Here is a 25,575-nt window from a genome sequence, read left to right on the forward strand (position 1 = left end):
TAATCATATCTCTGAAAGAGTTATGTACTACACACCAAAAGAAATACATTTATAAGCTCAAGGTTAATGAAACAAAAACCTATTAAACACTGCTAGTGATAAGTCAGTGAATAATTATGTGGTTTTGAAACAGGGTCAAATCAAACGTGTGTGCTGCCAGCTACGTGTTTTTTTTTTTTTTTTTTTTATCAAATTCTAAACAGTCGGTGAACTCATAATTAAGGCCGCAGCATGAAATCAGTTTATTATTTTAAAGAATACAGATACACTAAACTAGATACATCTATTGAGCATCTAATAACTGGTGCAGATCGGTTAAGCATTAGAAATTCAAAACTAACGATCCAGGTGAGTGGGTAGCAGCGATGAACTTGCAACTCTCAGCATAATCAAAGAAATAAAGAATGTGGTAACGCACGCAGTTAAAGGGAATTATTTTTATAAATTTTGACAAATATAGAAAATCAAAAGAAATCGGAACGCATATGTAGAACGTTATGTCATTCTAGAACAAATAATAGTACATTGGATGCGTGCCTTTATCCCCTCGATTATCAACCAAAATTTTTGTTTTACTTTTAAAGTTTGGAAAGTTTTATATATATACAGGGTTGTTAAAATTAAAGTATCCCTATGTAGAGGGCTCGTACTGAAGACAAATTTGGACAACAGGTACAATAAAGAATGCGCTCGCCATTTATTGGAAAAATTTGTCACTATATGGCACTGTGGCAATAGAAATCACTTGAACAGCGCTACAATTGTTCAATGTGTCCTCCATTCGAAGAACAGCGTTTTCTACAGCAGAACATAACTGGAATAGCCAGCACATGACATCCTTCCCGATACACCTGGTTCTTCAAAAAATCCCACAACCAGAAGTCGTATGGGGTGAGGTCCGGTGATCGGGGTGGCCAAGATGTCTGTAAAGTGCTGCTAAATCTTTAGACACAACGTTGTCTGTGGGATGGCGCACCATCTTTCATGAATATGGTATCCTGAAGGCACCCAACGTTGTTGCAGCTCTGGTATTGTGAAATTTGCCAACATTTCATAATATCGCAGCCCAGTGACGGAACAGGTGCGGGATCCAGTCGGTGTTACCTGTTCAAAAGAATGTGGCAGTAAATCCACACCACACTGTCACTTTTGGAGAATGCAACGGGACCTCTTGGATAACTCGAGGGTTTTCTGTTGCCCAAATGCGACAGTTGTGCGTATGCACTTGTCCATTTAAGCAGAAGTGAGCTTCATCACTCCAAAGGATATTCCATGGCCAAGTGATATCCACTGTCATTCGCGCCAGAAACTGAAGTGGTATGTGAAACGAATATCTGCTGTAGCATGTGCATCTTGCAAGGATAGTACCGCAACACCTGACGCATTACTAGCCTTACAGTAGAATACGGCATGTCCACTTCACGAGAAACAGCTGGCAGACTTGCGCTACCACATGGGGGTTGACGATAAATACACGACAGCCATAGCCACATCTTCAACACGAGAGTGTCCATTCGTTTTCGACTTCTACCTGGTTGAATACCAAGATGTCCTGTGGCTCCAAATTTCGCAATCATTTTGCGGACAGCACAAACAGTCATAGGTCCACCTGGGCCTTATGCGCTTCTGACATCGGAATTCTCTGATTGCTGTAGTGCAGGTAAACATCTACTGTATGATTTTGAAGAGACTGTTTTGCTTTTATACAGTACAGTAGACATGTATAGTATCTTATGTAGGACGGCACCTGATCGAAAGTTCAACTCTAGAGCTGAGTAGTGGCGCTGTGGCAATAACGTATGGGCCATACAGTGACAAATTTTGTAATTAATTTTTTTTCGCATTCTTTGTTGTACCTGTTGTCCAAATTTCTCTTCAGTACGAGCCTTAGAACTCGCTCCAGAGCCCTCTACATAGGGATACTTTAATTTTAAAAACCCTGTATATATAGAGGGTGTATCAAAAATTCACGGAACAAATGTAGGAGCATATTCTATAAGCCTCAAAAAAAGTCTTTATTTTCAAGATTTTAAATTTTAAAACCGTATAAAATGGGAAACCATTTTAATGTTCACTTTTATGCCATAAACATATGACTGTGTAAAACGGGCTTTAAACGATACATAGAATACGTACAACGCTTACACGAATCATACCAATTAACTCAGGTATGTAGAAAGTTGTCCATCCGGTGAGGATAGATTGGATATTTGAGTACTGGCGTGGAGAGATTATCTGCTTTTCAAAAATTTACAGATGATTTAATTAAGATCATTTATCAGCGGAGGAAAAATTGCTTGGAGAGCAACTCCATACTACGGACGACAGGTATAAGAAGAATATACAAAAGCCTGCAGCACGAGGACACAAAACATCCAGAGAGAATTATGGTAGCCGCTTGCTAGGAGTATACAAAGTGGGGGAGGGCGCTGGATGCGACGCACCAGGCCTTTATACAGAAAGGATAGCCTAAAAGCGATTCTTAAATGATATAACACCTATAACAAAAAAGGGGACTCCTCGAAATGCACTTGGGCCCCATTACATGCTCCTGTCGCTTTCAGCAATGCAACTGGAACTCACAAATTTCCGCCTAGAGCTTTTTAAGGAAAAAAAAAATTACCAGAAAAGGTTGTGCTATTTCTGGATAACACTCCTTTACATTTCAATTGATTGTACGATCCCATGATCCAGCTTATGGATCGAGAGATTCTGGAACCTCTGAAGAGACGATATAGACGAAAGGTTTTGAGTTCAGTTTTGGAAAAACAAAGTTCGACATTTATTAAACCTTTGAGAAAACTTTGACTAGTAGTTGACAATGCTAATGGAAGTCCAGAACTACAAGAAGATAGTGAAGAAAATTATTTATTAACTGATTTCAGAAAGATTGAAGGTTCTAAAGATCTATAGAAAGACACTTGATTCAATAATGTATTCCAGCGAGTCAGTAACGATTTGTTTAAACATTTAAATTTATTGAACAACACTGTGATATTTATAAAAACGTTGTGAGGGGGTGGAACTATGCTGAAAAACAGTACATCATCTAAATATATGAATAATTGGAGTGCGTATGAAATTCTAGAAAGACCGATCTATACTTACAATCGACATGGCACTTTCTTAATTTCTCTACATCTTGTCCGTGACAAAGACAGTATAAATTTTTCCCTGTCATCTCCTCTGCTGTGTAGTCCAACAGTTCGGAAACCCTATGAGGGGGAAAAAATAAAAAAAAACACTCACTGGATAAACCGTGCAGAGGTAATAGTTGAACATTAATAGTTCTGTTAACAGCAGGTTAAATTGGAAATTATTTTGAAAGAAATGCAAACTTTTGGACTGAGTACCAACGCAAGGACCTTAACAACAAACTTGGCTTACCTGGGCTCACAGTGAGACACCCTGAAGTCAAAAGATAACCTCATGACGAACATGTCATTCTCTAACCTCAGCTCGTTGATGGAAGGGGGCGGCAGAGCAATGGCGATTGCAACCATTCCCATTATCGTCAGCGGTTGTCTCCGGTTGTGGGAGAAGGTGAACTGAGGCCGGAGATGCGATGTCACTAATAACACCTGTTAATAACATGGAAAAGGGAGGAGGGATTAATAAAGAAATGATAAATATATAGTATGTAGAGGCTGTACCAAAAAAATGCTACCACACTCTTCTGTTCGATAAAAAATTTAATGCAGTGTCTAATATTTGAATTGTAATTCACCAAAATGGCTACCATCAGCAGCAACCCCTGTTTCAGCATTTTAATCCTAGTGGGTACTTATAAAAATGCGGTAACATTTTTCTGCGACATCGTGTACATTATACTTTTGAATTATAAAGAAACAGAAAGCTAAATAAAACTTCATATAAGCAATACAGCGCTCTTGATGATGTTATTAAAATCTATTGCCTGGACTACAGTGCAGACGCGAAATTTGAACTCTGTACCCGCACTTTACCACAAGGCCACTGTCTGCTCATACCATAGCGATCTGACACGTCAGGGCTAAACATGAGAGCAGAGGAGTGCCCATTTAGACCACACACACACATCCTTCCAATAGGTTAAAAACAAGTTGGCATTGCATTAGAAAACAAGACTTAGTCTAGGTCCTCTGGAGCTCAGCCAAGTCTTCATCAGTATCCACTGTGGGAAAGAGCGTTTTTGATATTGTCTAAGTTAAAAGCGGTAAACTGGTTTGTGAAAGAAGCTTGGCGTTCTTCTTGACCTTTGTCCACCTCTAGAACGACTTTAAGCAGGTGATTCTATAAGCCTTTTCTTGTGACCCTGTGAAGACCCAAGAAGAGTGATAGAGGTCCGATTGTTGGAAATGGTTCAAAATTAGCTACAAGAAAGGAAATGGCTCAATGGTTTATTAGAAAGATATTAGCATACGTACCCTGTAGCCGGATGTCTTGAAGTGGCAACCTCTCTTCGTTAACGTTGACTTCATTCTAATACAAAATGACCTTTCCAGACCTTGATACGGTGAGCTGTCTCCTAAGGTCATCACAGGTGCTGAAGAACAAAAAAAAAATAAAAGAACCGCACGTGAGAAAAAGATATTTACATTTACTGCCATCTATTGAGAATAATAATCAAGTCAGCTCTATTTACGACTATAAATAAATGGACAGATGTTAAGATATAGATCGTGCTGATAAAAACACTGAAATTTAGAGCAATAACAAACTGAAGGGGGACCAACTACTTAATATTCTAGTCAGGAAGTTGGTTCAAATTCTTACCGGGTCTGTCAAGCCCAGTGGGGGTAGATGGCCCGGCAGTGGTGGACGAACCATCGTCGGAACCTACGGAGGCCGGAGAAGTTACGGACGGGGATTGACAAAGATTGATACCTAAGAGTTCGGCGAGTTCAGCTTGATCTGCTTGATGAATGTAGTCAAAGATGCTACTTCCGGTCATCTCCACCTGGTGGACAGGAGAGAAACGCCAATGATAATCACAGAATTAAACGAAATTTTAGATGTAACACTTTGAAAATTGTTCAATTGCTGATCCTTACCTGCGATAGACCCAAGTATATAGATACAGTTTCCGATATGTACAAGAATCGTCCATCAGCTGCCAGAGCGAAGGCAAACCCGTCGAGTGACTGGAAAGAGAGAAAAAGTAAATATATGTAAACGTTTGTCACTATAATTTTTACCACTTAAATGCGACAGATTCACCGAAGCATTCTTAAGGGCCTCAATATAAAAATTACTTGTCAGAAGATGCAATAATCCTCAAAGATATCAGATAAACTAAACTTCATCTGTCATATAACTAAAACAGCCAAGCAGCTGCTTCAATAAGTTGACTTACAGACAGGTGGTGGATTTGTTTGAAATGATAATCTGCGTTAAACAAAAATATTGGGCATTTCATCCCGGGTGAGTTGACTCAAACATTTCTTTAACCTGCTGAAATTCAATTCAAACAACAACAACAAAAAAAGATTTAACATACATAACGGTTTTCTTTTTTTTTTGAATTTGAATTCCTTGTCCAATATTTTCACCAGAATGTGGGCCAGTGCGATTTCTCTCTGTTTCTTACGTGCACCATTTTTACTTTTCAAAAACGCCACTCAACTATTTGTATTTTTATCCGCCAGAATTATCTCAAACAGGGAGCGACAATCTCAAAGGAGAGAATTTACAAGTTCGGTGTAGGCTCAAAGGGCATCAGTGTCATCTGGCAACGGACAAGGTGGGGCCAAAAGACGCGTGCACGTGACTCGAATGACGAGACCTTGAGTTAGCTGAGAAACTCGTTCGCTTTTAGTAATAAAAACGAGAAAAACATTGATGATTTATGGTTCTCCGCACTGTAGATTGATTACGAAGTAGTTTGGAATTTCAACTTCGAAATGTTTGCAGAGGAACTAAAAAAAAAAAAAGATTTCTTGCAATACTTTCTTATCTGGAATCAGTCAAGACACGTGGAATGGCTTTGGTTGATATGACTTAGAAATAAAGCATAACTTATATTAGAGGATAAAGACAAGAAATATTAGAAGCAATAGATGGGCTGTTTAGATTTTCGCAGCGAGGACATGATGAGCCTTGTCTGCTATCGATAAGTTATAAAGGTCGGCTTGTCTTTTTTTTTTTTTTTTCCTTTTGAGATGAACAAATCTGTCCAATGCGAGCCTATTTATTTAAACTATTTGAGATTTCTCTCTATTTTAGATTCGCCACTGTTTGGAATTGGTCGAATCCTGTCAATGAAAGGAACATGCTGGAGCTGAGTTAGTCGGGGTCAAGCAAAGGTTTCCCACCCTGTGGTCGTAGCACCCCTAATTGTTACAAGGGAAACTACAACCGATAAGTGTAAACTATCTTTTTAATTTATGGAAAACGTTTATTTATTTATTTATTTGAATTCTGCATAGAGTTTACCAGGACTTAATCTTTTCTTAATGGATTTAAATATTACTGTACGTTTTTTGTTTCAATTTTTAATAAAAAAAATAGATTTAAGAAAGCTTTGTTACAACTTTTATTTAAGACATAAAATACAAATATGAAAAAGTTGTTTTCTTCCAGTTTTAAAAACTGTTAAAACACGCAAAATTTTAAACGTGCGCATGCGTTTTTGCATATTGTTGAAAATATTTACTTCTATTATCCCGAATGAGTATCACCTTCAGTATTTTCATCTTGATAATTCAAAAAAAAAAAATAACATTAAGGAATCTTTTAATAATTCCTCATGTAAGATTAACGATATCTATCGAACAATTCACTTAGTTCTTTACCACAGACAGTCTACAAGATTTCAAACACATGGCCTCGTTAAAAGTTAATACATTGGCAGCTAGCACAAAAATACCAGTTGATCAAAGAAAGTGTACCATATTACAATTACGAACTCCAGGCCATATCAGAGACCCCTACTCACAAAATATACTGGGAGAGTTCCATAATAACGGGCAAGATGATCCTGCACAACAGACCGGACATAATCCTCATCCACAAAAAGGGCTAACTATCTGATCGACATAGCGATGCCACACTGGCAACCTTCAGAAAATATGCAGACTTAAGATAGGAAGTTAAAGAAAAGTGGCATACGGAACAAGTAATGACCATTCCGATCACTGTTGTCAACCACCGGCATGGTGCCAAATACTCTACACAAGAGCCTAGCAGCAATAGTTCCCCCCTACCAGACAACACTTACATGGAACTCCAGACAACCGCGATCCTGAATACGTGTAGGACAGTCAGAGTTCCTTGATCAATAATAGTAACTAGACATAACAACCAACACAAGCATCTGGATTAGTACTTGTCGCAGGATGGGGAAAAACCCATTAGGAGAAGAGAGAGATAATAATGGCAGATTCAGGAAGAAAATGCACACCCGTCCATCAGAAGTCCCATCTGATCCAAATAGCGAACCCCAGCGATAGATAACACCCACAACTACTGGTACATAAAGTTCAGCTGCACACACAGGTACATACCAGAGCAGTTCACCCTGATGATAAGGTCCCCTGACTCAATCCCAGAGTCTCTCACTCAAGTAATCATCTATCTGAAGGCTAAGGACAAAGACACCACAAACGCGGCGAAATACGGACCGATCATTTGTCTCCGAACAATGTACAAGATCCTAACCAGCTGCATAATCAAGAAGATATCAGAAAAACTGGAGGGCCAAAATATCATGGCCGAGCAGCGGAATGGATTTAAGTAGATGAACAAAGGACGCAAGAGTAATTGACCACTGTCGTGACAGTTAGAGAGCAAGCGTACAAGAAGCACCGCAACCTGTACATGGTCTATATCGACTACCGCAAGGCCTTCGACTCCGTGCCCCACAGCTGGCTGATAGAGACACTGAAGATCTACAAAGTCAACCAGACAATGATACACTTCCTAAAAGCACTAATGGCGAAGTGGAGGACCACAATCAACGTCAAGAACATTACGACCAGTTTATCAAAGAAAGTGTACAGACTTACAAATACGAACCCCAGTCCGTGCTAACGCACAAGTTGATTCCGAACAACAGACCAGACATAACGCACATCGAGAAGAAGGAGGAGATGCCTCTACCTAATCCCCTGGCACCCAACACCAGCAACCTAAGAGAAAAAATCAGGAAGTACACAGATCTGAGACGGGAAGTCAAAGAAATGTAGCATATGGAACAAGCAATGCCCATCCCAATAACCGTGTTAATCAATGGCATGGTGCCAAAGAGTCTCCATAAGAACTTAACAGCAAAAGACCTCGAAGAGAACACTTAACTGAACTCCACAAAGACGCGATTCTGAACACCTGTAGGATAGTCAGAGTTTCTCAACGAACAGTAATAACAATACTAGTAACCGTACACAACCAACTACCCCAAACACTTGGTACCAGCACCCGTGAAGAGAGAGACAAATTTATAAACAACGCCAACCAACAATTAACGCGAGCTCGTTATTTTGGCGATGGACCTCACAGGTGTACCTCTACGGATATAGGGTTAAGGTATATCAGACTCAGGTGAACTTGTCCAGTTCCAGCAACAGAGGAGTCCTGTTTTCAAAGATGGTATTTTCCTTTTCTGAGAATTAAAAATCAGCGCTTGTTTGTTCAATTTAAATAAAACATCCCTGCTGCGTGCTGAGTTTTTTTTGGGGGAAAATTTGTAGATCACCCCCCCCCCCCACAGTTGCTAAACACTGCCATTTATTAATGGCCCACAACGAATTACACAGAGAAGTTAAAGATTCTTGTATAAGTGCAATCTTATAAATTTAAAAAAAGTGTCTGAATAAATTTACATTTAATACGATAAAAAGGAAATATTTTCTTAAAAATTTGTTTTTATTCATTATTCTTAAAAATTAAAGAATTTTTAATTAATAACTTTATTAGAGAGTTTAATTTTCAAAGAAAATGATTGAATATTATTAGTACTGTACCATAAACATCTTGACAGAGTTCCTTTAAACTGAACAGAGTTTAATAGTCTGTACCCAAAGAGGATTTAATGTACTTTAAAGGGATCGGCTATAAAAGTATTTATTATTAATTTATGACAAGGTAATCAGTAATACAATTAGGGTTAAGGGTGAAATTTGTAATGGATTTTTTTGAACTTACCTGTAGAATGTGCGTTGCTTGATGGTGTTCGAATATTTCCATTGCAACTGCGTTTATTGAGCGAGGCCTGAGTGAGCTGCCTGTAACAATATGCGTATATTGAGTATATTAATTATAAAACTATCTTATTCTATACATAAAATGTGCTTTTCCCATCATTCACTTCTGGAATAGAAAGTATAAGCTTTTACTGGCACCGAATTATTAATATAATGGTAGCAGAACAAAAGTTGGCTTCACAACGAGTTGCCTTTATATTGGACTGCTTTCAAAGAGCACTATTTGTCATGTTGACATCTTTTTTTTTTTTATGTATAAAGGCTACCATAAATTTATGGACATTTTCCCTTCGATAACAAATTTTATGAGTTCCAGCTTACAGAAAAATATTCTTTTTGGGTCAATAAAGAAACAACAACACGATCTTTGAACAACACAATCAACGTACAGACAGACGTTTCGGCTGTCTGTACGTTGATTGTGTTGTTCAAAGATCCCATTGAAGTGAAGTCGGTGGAAATACGACTGGGGTCACTGCCAATGGACCGCAGAGAAGAAGGGGGGGGGTGAAGAACAACTGCCGATAATCCCTAGATGACTTCTTCAACAGCTGATAATGATGGCTGTACGAATAAGCCCCACAACACTTGGAGTACTAAGCATCGCCCTGTAGGAGGGGAGGGATAATTGGAACCGACAAACGTGCCTATTTTTCAGATGGACACAAATGGCGATAATCCGTCCAGTCTCCTTGTTATCGAATGATTACTCAACACATCTTCTTGAACTGAAACATCGGGATTAGTGGGCATGGAAAGGAGGGGGGGGGGGGGTTAACACGCTACGGACATGGTTCGAACACTGGACTTCGCACTAAACAATACGGCCGTCCGGATGTTCCCTTGTTTAAATAGATCCCCTCGGGACTCTACGACGTTGCATGCAGCAAACTAGGAAAACGCTTAAACTGCCAAATGCACGCAGACCAGGCGTCATTAATAGCCATTACAATTAAGGGAAACATGACAACGGTGTGAATCTAATTGCCAGAATGAAAACAGTACGCGAATAATGGCAGTTTGGCCATCGTATGTTCCTTCACAGTATTGATAACGCCATGGTAAAATGGTTGTAGATGACATTAATACTACGATTCATGAGATGCAATTTAATTTTTTTCGATTTGTTTCTCCATCTTCTTGGGTTGTTTACCTTAACCCCGAGGGCTTGTTCTTAATTCGAATTTAAAGCAATAAATCTGGAAGTTGGGGGATTCCAGTCATTCACAGATTACGCGTAATCTTTCTTGTCACACAACTTCTAACATCGTTCCTCCATTTATTCAAACCAGCTCTTTCTTCTTCTACAACTCCACACCCATCCTTTCTTCGCAGTTTGTAAATACGCTATATTTATTACGCTTTCCAGTATCTTTCTTCCAAAGTTACCATCCCTGTCTTAATCTGTTTTTTTTTTTTTTTATATTTCAAACAGTCCTATTAATCTTTAGGTTTCATCTTTCTGTTTTTGTACTGGCAGTTAATCTTATAAATCTGTTTTGAAGCTCGTCTACTCTATCAGCTGTACTGACTATGTCCACTTCGAATACGGGGGAAACGCCCATTAGGGTAAAAAGCCCATTTCATTTGACTTCATTTGCCCACACCAGGTGGTATAAATAAGAAAAATCAATGCTTATATTTGCGTATTCTATCCTCTATAATATGATTTCCTTAAGTCATGAGCAACAATTATCATTCTGGAACCGAAGACTGAAAATATTCTCTTGAGTTCGGCCCCAGCATGCTCTGGTTCTAGAGGACGCGATCTTTGGAATTCATATAAACGGAGAAGGGGCAAGGAATTTGCTAATGCCGTTGAGGAGGACCTAATGATGTAAGAGAACTGCTAACTCACAATAGGATTAAGGAGAATCCTAGGAATGATGTAAGAATGTAAGATAAGGGACGTGGAAATGGTATTTCCACGTCCCTTTCTGTAGTAGCAATGGAAGTAGGATGCATGGAAGCAAAGCATAAACAGTTCCAGCCCAAAAAAAAAAAAAAAAATTAAAACTCTCTTCAGGTAAGTTGAATGAACAAACAACAGCTGCGTCCAGAACCAGACGAAGCCCTGGCGGAAAATGGTCTTACCAGGCCGATCCGTCTTTCTTTACATATCAACTAGATTCTAATTCCGGGCCCGATACATGATGTCCCGAGCCGAAGTAGGTTTCTCCACCTCCCCGTTTCAAGAAAATGTGATCTCGTTATGGTCGACTTCAACTTACCTCTTAGAGTTTGTAAATCGTAGACTGGAAAGTATGCTGTGGAAACAGATTTGTGCCATCAGGATAACTTATTTATTCCATGTCAAAGAAAATACAAGAGGCTCTAATACCCTTGACGAACTGTGTCCAAAATTTGGCAGAAGCCAAGGAAGTTAGTCCAAAGATATTTTTGTAGTCAGGGGAAAAGGAGGAAGGTTTCAGTTTCGAAAAAGACGGACTGTGGTGGATTGAGGTGTTTTATGGGCTTTATTAACTGGAGCGACAATTACACTGCTCGACAAAATTAAGAGAATGCAGCTTGCAATTAAGCAGGGAAAAAATTTGGTATTGTGGTGTACCACAGAATAACGATGAATTGAGGAGACAGCGAGAAACTTCGGACAGGAATCAGGGTTGCATAAGGATTACCAAAAAGGTCATATTACAGAAGTCGATATAAGATGCTCGAAAATATGGTCACATGATATCAGTACGGCGTATGATCCCCTCAATGGCAAAACAGCCATGGCAGCGGTGAACTATGCTCAGTATAAAGGTGTCTATACGATTCTGTGGCAACATATCCCATTCTTCCACCAGTGCAGCCCTTAGTTCACCAAGTGACCGAAGAGTTGGCTGTCAGCGTGCAATGCGACACCCAAGGGCGTCCCACACATGTTCGATCGGATTTAGTGTGTGATCCTGCTGGCCACGGCAGTCGTTGGATGTCTTCAGTTTAAAGATATTCCTCCGCCACTTGAGCTCTATGTGCAGCGACATTATCGTGCATGAAAAGAAAATCGGGACCAACGGCATCCCTAAAGAGTCGCTCATAGGGTTCGAAGATTTGTTCTCAGTACCTCTGTGCAGTTCGGTACCACTGTCAAAACCATGAAGAAGGGTGCGGCCGTTGAGATCAATATTCCGCCCATTACGAGAACACTGCCTCCACCGTAAGTGTCCATTTCTGTGATGTTGGAGGGATGGTACCGCATTCCTCGCTGTCTCCAGCTGAAATAACGTCTAGAATCTGATTGTAGACTAAAACGGGATTCGTCAGAGAACAGAACTGTAACTCATTTGTCAGGCTCCAAGTCACATGTTCATGGCACTAATTTTAACGAGCGCGGCGGTAACCTCAAGAGACAGTTAATGACGTCACATCGTAGTGTTCCGTCTTGCTGTTAGACCCAGAGAGCGGGCTATTCTGGTTGACGTAGCCTTCGGGCGACTTTGGCGAGCTCTTCTTGTAATGGTTCCTGTCTCGGCACTATGCTTCCACAGTGCCGAGACGAACACTGAGTGGCACCTTAAACCAACATGCCACCTGCGACTGCCCGCCATCTAAAAGAATCATCTTAACGACGATCCCTTATCGTCCTGATACTGGAAATATCCCCCTGAGCAAGCTACAGAAATGAGAATGAAATGATGTGGTTGTAATTCATGTTTTGATAGACATGAATAATCTGCGTCTCTGTAAGGTGGCAGATCGATTTCTATTGGATCCTCGGAATTTGCATGCTATTATGTCTATAATATCAAATATTCGCCTTCAGTGGCACCGTTCACAATAAAATATTCATGTAAAACATTTTGTTCTGTTAATTTTGTCAAGCAGTGTATACGCTGTTAGATAATCATTCATTATGGTTAGTATTCAGAAAATGTAGTGTTCAGTGTAATATTCAAAACATTCAGAGGATATCCTGGAAGCCACAAATGTATTCGAAGAAGTTCCACAAAAATTATGACCAGAGAAATTCAGGGGTTAATTGAACAAAATAAAAAATAAGGGAACAGCTACAGACTATTGCAAGGCACTGACGTATGGGTACATGTAACAAATCACCGATAGATGAATACCAGAAATTGAACTGGAAAAGAAGGCTAAGAATGGAGACCATTCTTAGCCTTCTTGTACGTGAATCATAGAAAGCCGAGAAAAAGTGAAGCTTTTGTCAAAGCCCCAGGATTTTCTGTAACACATTCATTTCTTAAATAAATAAAGTATTGTACGGTTATAAACGACTCTTTTTGGGAAAAACTCGACCCATCTTAATAAGTATTTCCGTACATCATTGTGTAGCAAATGAAAAGCAAAAGTTATTGAACTCTAATAATTATCCGCCACACAGCTGCAAGGGTATTTGCACGTCCAGGACCATTACCGATGACACACATTCGGGACAAGAAACTATATGAAGCAGTTCCCACGGCAGACATGCATAAAGTTGACAACAAAACCCGATACGCAACCTTCCAGCATCTCAACTAAAATCTGACGGTATGCTCCAATCAGGACACGATCTGCAGACACTTACACGCTAATGGATGTCTCTGCCTCGTGCAAAGACATCTTTGTTACTAAAATCATTAATATCGTTTAGACAGGTTAGTCGATGGTAAATTCAAGACAGCAGCTGTAGGGCCCTCTTGAATATTCATTTAAAGTTTTTTTCCTTCGGTTGACGCTACGCTAATGATAGGGCATTTAATTCCAGCATGAATATCAATATTGATTATGGATAGTTTCCTCATAAGAATCCGGTGGTTCTTGTTTAAATACGAAGTGTCGCAGCGCAGCGATGGTTCACTAGAGGAGACGATATTCCCCCGAAGCATTCGGCGGATGTCACCAGTAAAGATAAGACGGAAGGGTGGGTCAGATGAGTTTAATATTCTATCGGGATAGTTTCATTTCCGCTGTCTGAACGGAAGTTCACTGCGTCCAAAAAGAACGATTCGTAGCATTTGATCATAAATGGAATTTTATGTGAACCATCTATTCTTTCCTTCACTCTCTCTCTGTGTCCACTGTCTGGTTTCCAGCAGTTTTTTTACAGTCCCTTTTAGAAGCAAACTTCAAGATATTCTCCAACAAGACCATGGTGCAGTACGCCTCTTCAACGTAACATTACTTTCACCAAGATTTGGAACTAGATTTATTTTTTGCTCTCGAGCTAATAACCGATAATAATGTTCACTGCAAAGTTCAATTCGTGCAAAACTATCTGAAGCATCAATTCCATACGTACATTCCCACATAATGGAATGCACAGAAAGTTGCAGGCTGTTTCTTGCCTCAATGGCCACACAGTCCGAGTGCATCACTGATGTCTTCAGGTCCTCAGCAATGCTCGCTATTAATGTCCAAAATTATCTACTTCATATTCGCCGCTGGGTGGCGTGAAGATGCCCCGCAAATCCCGTAATCTCGGACACCACCGCGCTCTGTCTCTATTTCATTTTGCTCACTTTTTCCACAACTCGGCGCTATGTCCAATCTCTCCGGATATTGTCGCAGAATCGTTAAACGTCAGGCGTCATTTGCTCGCGCGATCGCTCCTGCCGCTGTTGATGGCCCATTTGGAACAAATAAGTGCGGTCGGCGACTGAGAAAACGAAATCTCCCGTCGAATTATTCGGAGATAAGCACCGTTTTGATTCGGTGTCGTAAAGCGAGTAACGACACTTTGAGTCCACGTGCATTTTTATCCGTTTAAAGCTTAATCCGCCGCTTTCTGACCTGTTTCCCTCCACCCCCCTTCTCTCCCACCACCACTACCGCATTATGAGGACCCGCTTAAAGGTGAGGAGTGAGAGTGGAAGCGCCGCGATATTTGTGGAGTAATCCATCCGGTCACTTTCCTCACTTTAACTTTGCCAAAGTACAAAAACGAGACCGGAAATGGCTGACCGGAAACTGCAAACAGAAATTTACGTTCAAATTTGGGAATGAAAAATTTGTATTGCCTTTCACACAGTTCAGGAACTTTTTATATTTAGTACATGCTTATTTTTTTAATAAGTGGTGCGTTTATTATAAATAATCTGTATAATTAAATTTCTAAATCAGATGCAAATTATTATGCAAATATTATCTAGCTTGAAATAATCTGCATCTGATTTTATACATTTCATTTCATTTATTTTGTAAACTTTTTCAAAATACTCAAAAGCTCAAAAGAACTTCAGATAAATAAATTTCAGCGAGTCAGTTAATTTGCAATAATTGTGTAGATCATGTCTGCTATGCTGCATTACTTTCTAAATGGTTCTTTACATTGGAATCTTATGTGCAGGCGAAATTTATTAATCCTCTGAATACTCTTGGATTTTTAGAATCGTCTTTTTCGTCATGTCCACGTAAAGGAATTTCAAACTGTCTTAAAATTTAATGCAGTCTGTTATTTTAGATAATACCTCACGATTCTTGGTAACTTTTCTGTTACGTTTGCAGATCGAAAGTCTGTAGGCCTCACTAAGCTGTTCTTTAATATTTATGCTTCCTAAAAGCGATAGTGAAATCACATTATCAATATGTTTTAGAGTTTATTCTTTCATTCTGTTTGTTTATAAAGCCACTTTTGTCCACGCTAAGTCACCTCCGAACAGCAAACATGGAAACAAAACAATGCATTTTTAACTTCATAACCACAAAGCCAACTTTTCTTTTGGTACCATTCAGTTTTAAAACTGCGAATATATTTCTTATTATTACTTATTCCCCGCTGAGAAATTTGAATCTTTGGTGTGGGGTAACCTTCTTATTTAATCGCATTTTTTTTTTTTTTTATTGGAGAGATAATTGTGAAAAACTAAGTTGCTGAAGTTTATTCACTGTCACGCGATTTACTTCATGGAGAAGCATTGGAAGCCATGATCGAATCAAATTTCACAAAATCGTGTGTCGTAGAAATGTTATTATTTGCTATTATTTAGTATATCACTGCTAAATAATAATATATCACTGCTATTATTTAGTTAATTAACGAGAATTCGAGCGAATAACAAAAAGACACCGACATTGTGGCTACACACCCATCATGGTCAAAAATGAAATCTGCACTGCGCGCTTTATAGTGACTTTGATTCGTTTCATCTACACAAAATTTATATTGGCAAGTTTCCAATGGCAACCAACTACCAGATATTCACTGGAATGCAAAATGTGTCACTGCCTGGGGCACAGTGAGGCCTACAGTTAATTAAACTTCAAAGTTGGAAACGATTTCGTGTTTTTATTTGTTTATTATTGAAATGATTACTAGAAATAGAGGATCCTGTTAATAAAAATATTCATTGCGTTGCATTGTTCTTCACAAAATTTTATATAACTCCGTTCACTGTATATCTAGATTTAAATAGCTGGGGGTGCTGCAGTGCCCCTGGTCAAAGGAAATCCTAAAATAAAAACTGACATCCATGAATAACTGGGTAGCGGTTGGTTTGTCTGTTTTGCGCCCTCAGGAGTAGCACAGTGATTATAATCATTGTCCCTTCCTATTCTTTATAAGAAGTTATAAAGAATAGGAAGGATAGGAGTATGGTGAAACAGCAAAATATAGGTCTCTACGAAGTTCTTCATGTCAAAAGCATTCATAACAACAATTCCCAAGTAATTCTGTAGTACGTGTGGGATTATGGAACATTTTCAAGATTTCCTACTGGCTGCCTAATCCTCCAGATCTATACCGAACTTAGAATGCCTGGGATATGCTGGAAAGGGGCTTCGCAGCTCTGTACTGACCACAGTACAGTAGCTGACAAATATCCTGATGGAAGAATAGTCAAATCTGGAGCTACGTGCGGGTCAAATCTGGAGCTATGCCGAGACGCGTATGGCCTGTAATTCGGGAAAACGGTGGACCTACTAGATTAATAAAACTTTCTATTTTTTTTGAAACAGTGTAGTGCTTTGTGTACTAATAGTCCGCATCTCTATAGGAGTTCACAAGCACTAGTCATCATTTAGTGAGAATTGCTAATTTGACAGAAATATTAACTTAATCATTTATCTTGATCCCAGTGTGGTTTGGGACATAGTAGAAGTCGAATTCAAATTCGGAGAGAGAATGCAGCATAAACGGAACTCAGGATAAAACTGGATCAAGATTATACTTCATCGTTGGTATAACGAATAAGATACTTAAAAACAAGTTTTTATCAATGGTAATGATTAGTTCTATGTGACGTATCGCGCGCAACTATAATGTGTATATGTTTCTTTCTGGTGGAATCGTGTTCGACAGTGCTGTTTAGGAGAACAGTGGCTAGAGCGTACAGATGATTATAATATCTGTGGAGAATGGCACGAATTAAGAATATTCTGCATAGTTGCATATGGATGAAGGAGACAGTAAACTCCAGATCCTCATGGACACTCATTCCGAGAAAAGCATTCCGTGTAAGTTCTAAATACAGTGGTGGAAACAGAGTTTGAGGGACAAAGGCGATAAAATATGTTACTCAAGTCGGTGATGATGACAATGATTTTGAGGAAATTTTTTTAGTGAACTGTGATCGCCATCTTCCCTTCAGGTGCCCTTCTAGTTGCTATGAATCTATCTCTGTCGTATGCCAAAAATCATTGTCATCATCACCGACTTGAGTGTTAACACCGAGATGTTGGTTGTTGTATGGTTTTAGGTGCATTAGTAACTTAGGACATATTGCGTCGTGTATATGCGTGTAACTTCCGTTTGGTCTGCGGTAGATTTTCTGGACGAAAAACCAGTTTCCAGAAGAACAAACCATGCTACCCTCGCTTGAGACCGACCACGGCCACTCTGTGAAAAAGGCCAATAAAAATTCCTTCCGTAATTAACGGGATTCGAACTCAGGTCTTTTCCATCCAGTGTGAGGAGGATGGTGATTATACCAACTGTGATGCCACACAAGGGACTGCGAGAGGTTAGGTGCTTCCACTTCATAGACTCTGCTTTCTATTCTAGTAAAATTGCTCATTTACGTTTCGTCAACAGCGATCCTTTGAATCATCTTCACAGACTTCTGGAAAGGCATTGGGGATCTCAATTGTACTGTTACCATGCACCTTAATGTCTGTTCCAGGGAAAATAATGGAATCACTGATTAAGCAAGTAATGCAAGAACATCTGGACAGGCATGCAATTATGCTGAAATTACAGCATGGATTTAAGGGGCGGTCTTGTCTAACAAATCTGACTGGATACTATGATGCAGTGACCAAGGAACTGGATGCAAAAAAATAACTCTCACATCATATACTTTGATTTCAGGAAAGCTTTTGATACCGTTGCACGTAAAACACTGCTGTACAAATTGAAGCAATGTGGCATTAAGGGAAAGCTACTATTATGGATAAAGGGATGGTGGAAGACAGAGAATAGCTATCAATAGGCACTGCTCTTCGTGGACTACTGTTATTAGTTGAGCCCCATTGTTGTTTTTAATATTTATCAATGATATTGATGAAGATATATCAGGCTTAATGTCTAAGTTTGCAGATAATACAAAGGTTGGCAGGTTGTTGTTATGGCCAAGATGTGTCTGTCAGAGGAACTATATTCATTTTACTGAATTATGGATATAATATCATCAAAGCGCATGTATTATTCTAATATGTTTAATATACATAAAGAGTTCACTTAGGTTTGCCTTGTCACCAATATATGGATGAGAGTTAGAGGAGCTTGTACGTTTGCTAATGATTGGAAGGAGATGGGACTGAAGACTGAACAGGATGGGCAATCAATCAGAATGTGCCTTGCTCTGAGTTGTATCTGGCAGACAGAACAGAAGGGCGGATCTTCTCCTAGAAGCAGATATTTGTGTGTGAGGAAGGTATGCCTAATAGCAGTCTTGTCAATATAACTTCTTCCAGTCTGTCTATTCGTACGTGAACTAGAATGCCACAGACGTAGATCTTTTTTTGATGTGAAAACATCTATGGCGACACCTACTACAATTTCGGACTGAAGTAAAACCAACTGGTAACGAAACTTGCTTATGGAAATGACGAAAATAACGTCACTTCCTACATGGCGCTAACGATGCTACCTCAGTCACTAACGTAAGAAGCGTATAGTAATCTTATGCAAGGATAAAGGCTTCAAAACCACCGAAGAAGCCTCTCGTGTCGACAAAAGGACGAATTCAGAAAGAGAGAACAATAAAAAAAAATGCAGAGTATAATAAAATCCGTTTCTCGTGATGTTGATGAACATCAACCTCCTACATCGACTTCTCCCCAAGAAGCTGGACTTCAACATCACGAAATTATATTTAAGAAATTCCTGAAGATTTCGATCTAGAAAATTTGAGTTCAAATGAATTACCTGAGGATTTTTCAATTGATTCGTTGGGCATTGTTGAACAAGTTACATTCAAGGAGTGCATGTTTTACTGTAAGTGGTTGCGAGCAGTGCGCACACTGCGGAGGATCGTTTCCTGTAAGCAGATAGAGATGTGTGAGGTGAGTGTGACCTATACGAGTTCTGGCTAAGATTACTTCTTCTTTTCTATTTTTACGAAGACTAGAAGTCCATAATTGTGGTTAAGGTTTTATTTGAAATAGCTTGTTATTTGTTTGCATTTTCCACAGAGGTGTCCATTGTTCCATAGATGTTCTTCGTATATTATGTCTATAATCAGGATATGGGACTAGGTCATTTGGAATGATGCTTTGCCCATTCATTTCCTGGTATACCAATGTGGTCCATGAAAAGATAACAATTTTCTGATGCTCATGAAGACGCATCAGCTTATGTTTTATGAGCTTTAATAAAGGATTTTTAGGTGGAGAAGTGCTTTTCAAAGCTAAAAGAGCACTCTGTGAATCAGTATATATTATACTTTTATTTATTGACAGCAGGCTTAATGGTATGGAGCTCAGCAGTGTAGCTGCTGCATTCGGTTGGATGTGAAATTGAGACAGTTGAATTAGGGAAGACAGCAGCTGCACCTACTCGATTGTCAGACTTTAAACCATCAGTATAGATCTTGGTAAAGTGGGAGTACTTTTGTGAATGAGCAAAATGTAGTTGTTAGATGTTAATATTTACTATAGAACCTTTACTCCATTGCTCAAGGTATTCATTAGAAAAAAGTGTGAAGTTAGTCCACAGAGGGATCCGGATCTTTTGATTCTCTGAGGATATTATCAAGCTGAATGTTTCAGCTTTCTGTTAGATTCTGCAGCCTCATACCAGTAGGCCGAATTGTTCTAGGTTTATTTGCATAATAGGTTTTCCACTGAGGATCATGCAACAGTAGCCAAACTGGATGAGTAGGCAGGATTTTAATTTTAGCTGAGTAGTTCATCAGCAACATCTTTCTTCTGATGCTAAGTGTAGGTTCGTGGGCCTCAACATAAAGCCTTTGAACTGGTGATGTTCCATATGCACCTAAAGCTATCCTAAGAGAAGAGCTTTGGATGGGCGTAAGACGGGCCAAGGTGCTCTCCCTAGCTGAGTCATAGATATGTGTTCTGTAGACTAGCCGAGATCTAATTAGAGATTTATATAAGTGGAGCAAGGTATAACGATCGGTACCCCAAGATGTACTGGAGATGACCCGGAGTATATTCATTTTCTTTGTGCAAGTGGTTCTTAGATACTTGATGTGCTCCTGGAAGTTTAACTTTTTATCAAAAATTAGCTCTAGGAGGCGAATACTGTTCAAACTGGTAGAGGATGATTGGCCAAGTGCAACTCAGGTTCAAGATGCATTCTGCGCTTGGCGTAGAAATGTATGGCTGTAGATTTGTGGCTTGAAAGTTTGTATCCATTTTGCGCCATCCATAATTCAATGTTATTAATGGATATTTGTAGATGCCTCTCAATTATAGTTCATATTCTGGGAATGGCAGGATATGGCAAGATCATCTGCATAGAGATACGAGTCAACGGTGTTTGGAATGCTGTTTGTGATGTTGTTTATTCGTATTGCAAACAGAGTGGCACTAAGAACAGAGCCTTGTGGGACTCCTTTTTGTATGTATGTTTGAGATAAAACCTGCCGGTACCTAACTTGGAAAGATCTGTGCCGAAGGAAGCTTTGAATAAAATATGGTAAATGGCCTCTCGTATGAATAGAATAGAGATCTCTTAGGATACCGTAGTGCCACGTGGTATCAAAGGCCTTCTCTATATCAAGACATATCATGACGAGATGTTGATTTCTGATAAATGCATTTCTTATGTTGGATTTGGCTTTGGCCATGAGATATATAGAAGATCTATTCTTCCGAAAGCCAAACTGATTATGTTTTTGGATTCAAGGTACCAAGTGAGTCGATGGTGAACCATTTTTTCCAGTCTTACTCAGGCAGCTTGTTAAAGAAATTGGTCTATAGTTGTTAGGAATCGAATGGTCTTTTCCAGGATTAGGTATGGCTATTACATAAGAATGTCGCCAGGTCATAGGGAATATATGTTCTGAGAATATCCTATTGTAAAAGTTTAGCAATGAAGATAGTGATTTCTGATTGAGGTGTTGAATCATTATATTGTACATTCCATCAGGGCTAGGAGAGCTATTTCTTGATGTATATATAGATTCTTCCAGTTCAGATACTGTGAGTGGTTGGTTATTGGGTAAACGACATGTAGCTTTGAAGTTCAGTTTCCTTTTCTCTTCAGCTTTAATTTTTTGAAAAGATGGTTGATATGTAGTTGAGACGGACAATTCACAGAACACCGTTCCTAAGGCATTCACAATTTCCTCAAGTATGAGATCTCCTTCCCATTCCAATTAATAATAGGAGAAGGAAACATATATTTACCATTTAGTTTCTTTAGTTTTTCCCAGATTATTCTAGTATAAGTATCTTTGTTGATTGAGGAAGCAAATTTTATCCATGAGCCTTTTTTCGCCTTCCGCGGGATATAACGAGCTTTGACTCTGTCTCTTGAAGTTAATAAGGTTAGCAGTGGTGGGATGTTTGCGGAAGCTGTTCCATGCTGCGTTTTTTTCTCTTTTCGCTTTTTTACAATCACCATTCCACCAGTGATTGTTATGCTGATGTTTCTTATTTGAGACTGTGGGATGGCAGCTGTTAGTATCTGCATTGTGATATGATCGGTGACAATGTCAATAGCAGAAGACTCTGTGATGTCATCATCATGACAGGTATATTTTGTCCTGTTAGCTTTGGAAAATTTTCATTTTTTTTTGTTTCTGTTTGTTTGGAGTGGTTAGTTTGAATATTACAGATCAGTGGATAGTGGTCACTGTTTAGAGGATTGTCATGTACTGCCCACACTCTATAGTTGGGAAGAGGATCAGAGAGCAAATTGAGAAATCTATTGCAGTAGTTGACCCAGTAGGAAAATGGATATATGTTGGTAAGCCAGTATTTAATAGTGTCAGATTCTCTCTATCAAGTAAAATTTCAATAAGTTCACCACGTCTATCTGAGACCAGAGAACCCCATAATGGATGATGTCCATTAAGGTCTCCTAAAAATAAATAAGCGATGGTAACTGAGAAATAAGATTTTCCAGTTAGTGAATTGTACACGATTGGTTCGCCGTAAGATAACTTGCTACACGCGTGTCAACAGCTTCCAATTGTGTTTGCAATGAAATGCGTCTGGAGGGGACTCGTGAGTCCACGAGTACGGCTACTCCTCCATGGGGGCTGTTAGTATCAGATCGATCTTGTCTGTAGATAGTATAATGTTTGACAGAAATGGATATTTTTGTTGTTAAATTCGTTTCTTGTAGGCATATGGCAGCAGGATTGTAATGGTGAATTGGTTCGTAGATATCATCAATACTGCTGCGATTCCATTGTATGATTTGTTCCATTATTTGGTTTTGTAAGGGGAAGATGAGTCTGTCTGCTTTTTGTGAGTGGCTTGTTTATATCTGTCGAGTTTTTGATTTTTCTTTTCTTGAAAAATGTGGGCGTCCTCAGTCATTGCTTTCTTCCATATCATCATCTGCATGTATTTCAAGCAGATATTCTGAGTTGGTGGTATCATCTGTGTCCATGCTTGAGGGGCGAGATTGAGGTGAAGCAACTGGATTTAATTTTTGCAAATTTTCCACTGCTTGACAATGGGGAAGTCTCTGGGATGGAACTGTTAATGGTGTATTACTGCACTGATCGACTACCTTTGATGGAGGTGGATTCTGGACCGAGAGGACTGATCCAGCACAGTCTGAGAATGATGTGTCTTGAGGGATGGACACTTCTGTCTGACATGCTACTGATTGGTAACTATAAGTAGCAGAAGCATAAATGCATTTTGCATACTTAATTTTACTTGTTTTCTTGCCTCTTGGTAGGAAACTTTATTTTCAATTTTATACTTTTTTCCCTACTTTTTTCGCAGTCTTTGGAGTATGACGGATGGTTGCCCTTGCAATTTGGACAGTGGGGTTGGTGCCTTACATTCTGTTTGTGTATGAGTTTTACACCCACAGTTTGCACATGTTGCGTCTCCACGGCATGCTGTCTGGGAATGGCCGAATTTCTGGCATTTAAAACATAGGGAGTTCGGGATGTATGGCCGAACGCAACAGTTTAAATATCCTGCCTTGACTGAAGCTGGTAGGTTTGGAGAACTGACAGTTAAAATTATACTCCGGGTAGGAACTAAACTGCCGTCTTTTCGGATCATGATCCTTTTTGCCTGAGTGACTTTTTGTTCTTTAAGTTCTTGGACTATTTCATCTTCAGGAACATTCAATAGATCCCATTCGGTGATCACTCCTTTTGAAGAATTGAGGGTGGTAAGTGGTGTGATTTGAACCGGGATTCCACTCAAGGATGCCAGACGTAATAATAGTTCAGAGTGTCGAGAATTGGTGGTCTATATTAATAAATCTCCAGATTGGAGACGTTTCACCATTTTTGGTGAACCTGCGGCATGTCGTGAGTGTCATTTGGTTGAGAGCTCTTTGGCTCTAAACGTGGAAAATCATTTGTTTCCATCTCTGCTCCTTTAAGCCCTGCGGGTTGTCTTATCCCCTAGGTTACCGGCCCTGCCACGTGGAGGCAGGAGCGGTGCCACCAGTGACCAAGCGGTTGTTGAAGTAAGTAGACAGTTAGTAATGAATATATATAATGAAAAAAAGAAAGGTGGATTTCTTTTCTAGGTTCTTACTTTTGACCTTTAAAGTACAGAACCACTTCAAGTAAACAAAAGAACGGGACAAGCGACAATTTCTGAAAAATACATTTGAAGCTGTGATCGATTATGGTATGAAAATTATGTAAAATTGTGCCCTCCACGAAGTTATGCGTTACTTCTCACAATTTCCAACTACAGATTAATCCTTTTTAACGTTGTGAAAGCCCAATAAAAACAATTCAACTGTAGTGAGGATGATAGTAGCGCTCTTAACTGGTAATATTTATCAGTAATATGAGAAGACAATAATATTTACAGTACTTCTGCATTTTACATTTAATACTTCATAAAGTTGTAGAAGTAGTGTAGCATTTCAATAAAACAGAGTTTATTTTAAGAAGCAAACCGAAAAGAAAATGATTTATAAGCAGTACAAACATTAAACTGTAAGCACTTTTTTCTTTGTTTGTTAATTACAGCATTTCAATTCTTTTGTCCCCCTTAATAAAATGAATATTTTTTTCTATGGGATGAAAAGAACTACATTGTCCAGTCGGGTAGTTCCCCTTGAAATTCAAGTATGTAGGGGTCTGTATTAGTGTATGTTCTACGGCCGATTTTAGGTCTATGAGGGGGAACCGGACTACCCGGGGAAAATCTCACATCGCGGCCTGATACCGAGTGAAAGATGGCAGGAATTATTCTTAAATACCCTCTACTCGATTAGAATCCAGGTCTTCCAGTGAGCAAACAAGCATGCTAAAACTGTGCCACCATGGACCACGAGAATGTGCCGTCGTAGTCAGCTTATGTGTACGTAATTTTAACGTTGTTGGGAAGATTCTAAGATGGATCGCAAGGGTTGTTGCGAAGCAGAAGGCAGAGGGTTGTGATTAATGGATATTCTTCAGGTTGGCATAATGTTAGAAGAAGTCCTCCAGGGTTCAGTTCTTGTTGTTTCTTATTTTCACAAAGGACGTGATGTTAAAAGATTGGGAGCGTCGCTAATATGCAGTTCCAAGCAGCTTTAAAGAATGGTCAGAAAAGTGGCAGCTATGTTTTTATGCAAGGTCTTTCACGTGGGGAACAGCAACCCAAAAATAACGTATTCACTTGGTGGAATTGAATTAAAAACAATAGAGGAAGAAAGGGTCTGGGAGTTATAATATAGGCAGACATGAAGTTTTCTGAGCAGTGTAAATAGGCAGTCAGTAAAGCTCATGATGTCCTATCGATGATTTATCGAACATCATGTTGTGGAGATATGGAGGTAACAGTTGCACTACATAAGGCAATTGTAAGACCCCATTTGAGATATTGTGTCCAAGTATGCAGACCT

General features: G+C 39.2%; 1 protein-coding gene across 3 annotated transcripts in view; it reads right to left on the reverse strand.

Annotated features, from left to right (window-relative positions):
- LOC150088469 (protein trachealess-like) overlaps nt 1–25,575 on the reverse strand; it is a 369,924-nt gene that overhangs the window by 10,915 nt on the left and 333,434 nt on the right. For all 3 annotated transcript variants that reach the window (XM_090369532.1, XM_090369530.1, XM_090369531.1), the window contains 6 exons: nt 9,121–9,200; nt 5,034–5,123; nt 4,756–4,939; nt 4,407–4,525; nt 3,388–3,581; nt 3,109–3,215 (listed from right to left, as the gene is read on the reverse strand). In XM_090369532.1, coding sequence (XP_090225658.1) covers nt 3,109–3,215; nt 3,388–3,581; nt 4,407–4,525; nt 4,756–4,939; nt 5,034–5,123; nt 9,121–9,200 — 774 coding nt within the window. The remainder of the gene's footprint in view (nt 1–3,108; nt 3,216–3,387; nt 3,582–4,406; nt 4,526–4,755; nt 4,940–5,033; nt 5,124–9,120; nt 9,201–25,575) is intronic.

This window comes from Mastigoproctus giganteus, chromosome 3, assembly GCF_048544385.1.
Source record: "Mastigoproctus giganteus isolate SK-2022 chromosome 3, ASM4854438v1, whole genome shotgun sequence".
NCBI lineage: Eukaryota > Metazoa > Arthropoda > Arachnida > Uropygi > Thelyphonidae > Mastigoproctus > Mastigoproctus giganteus.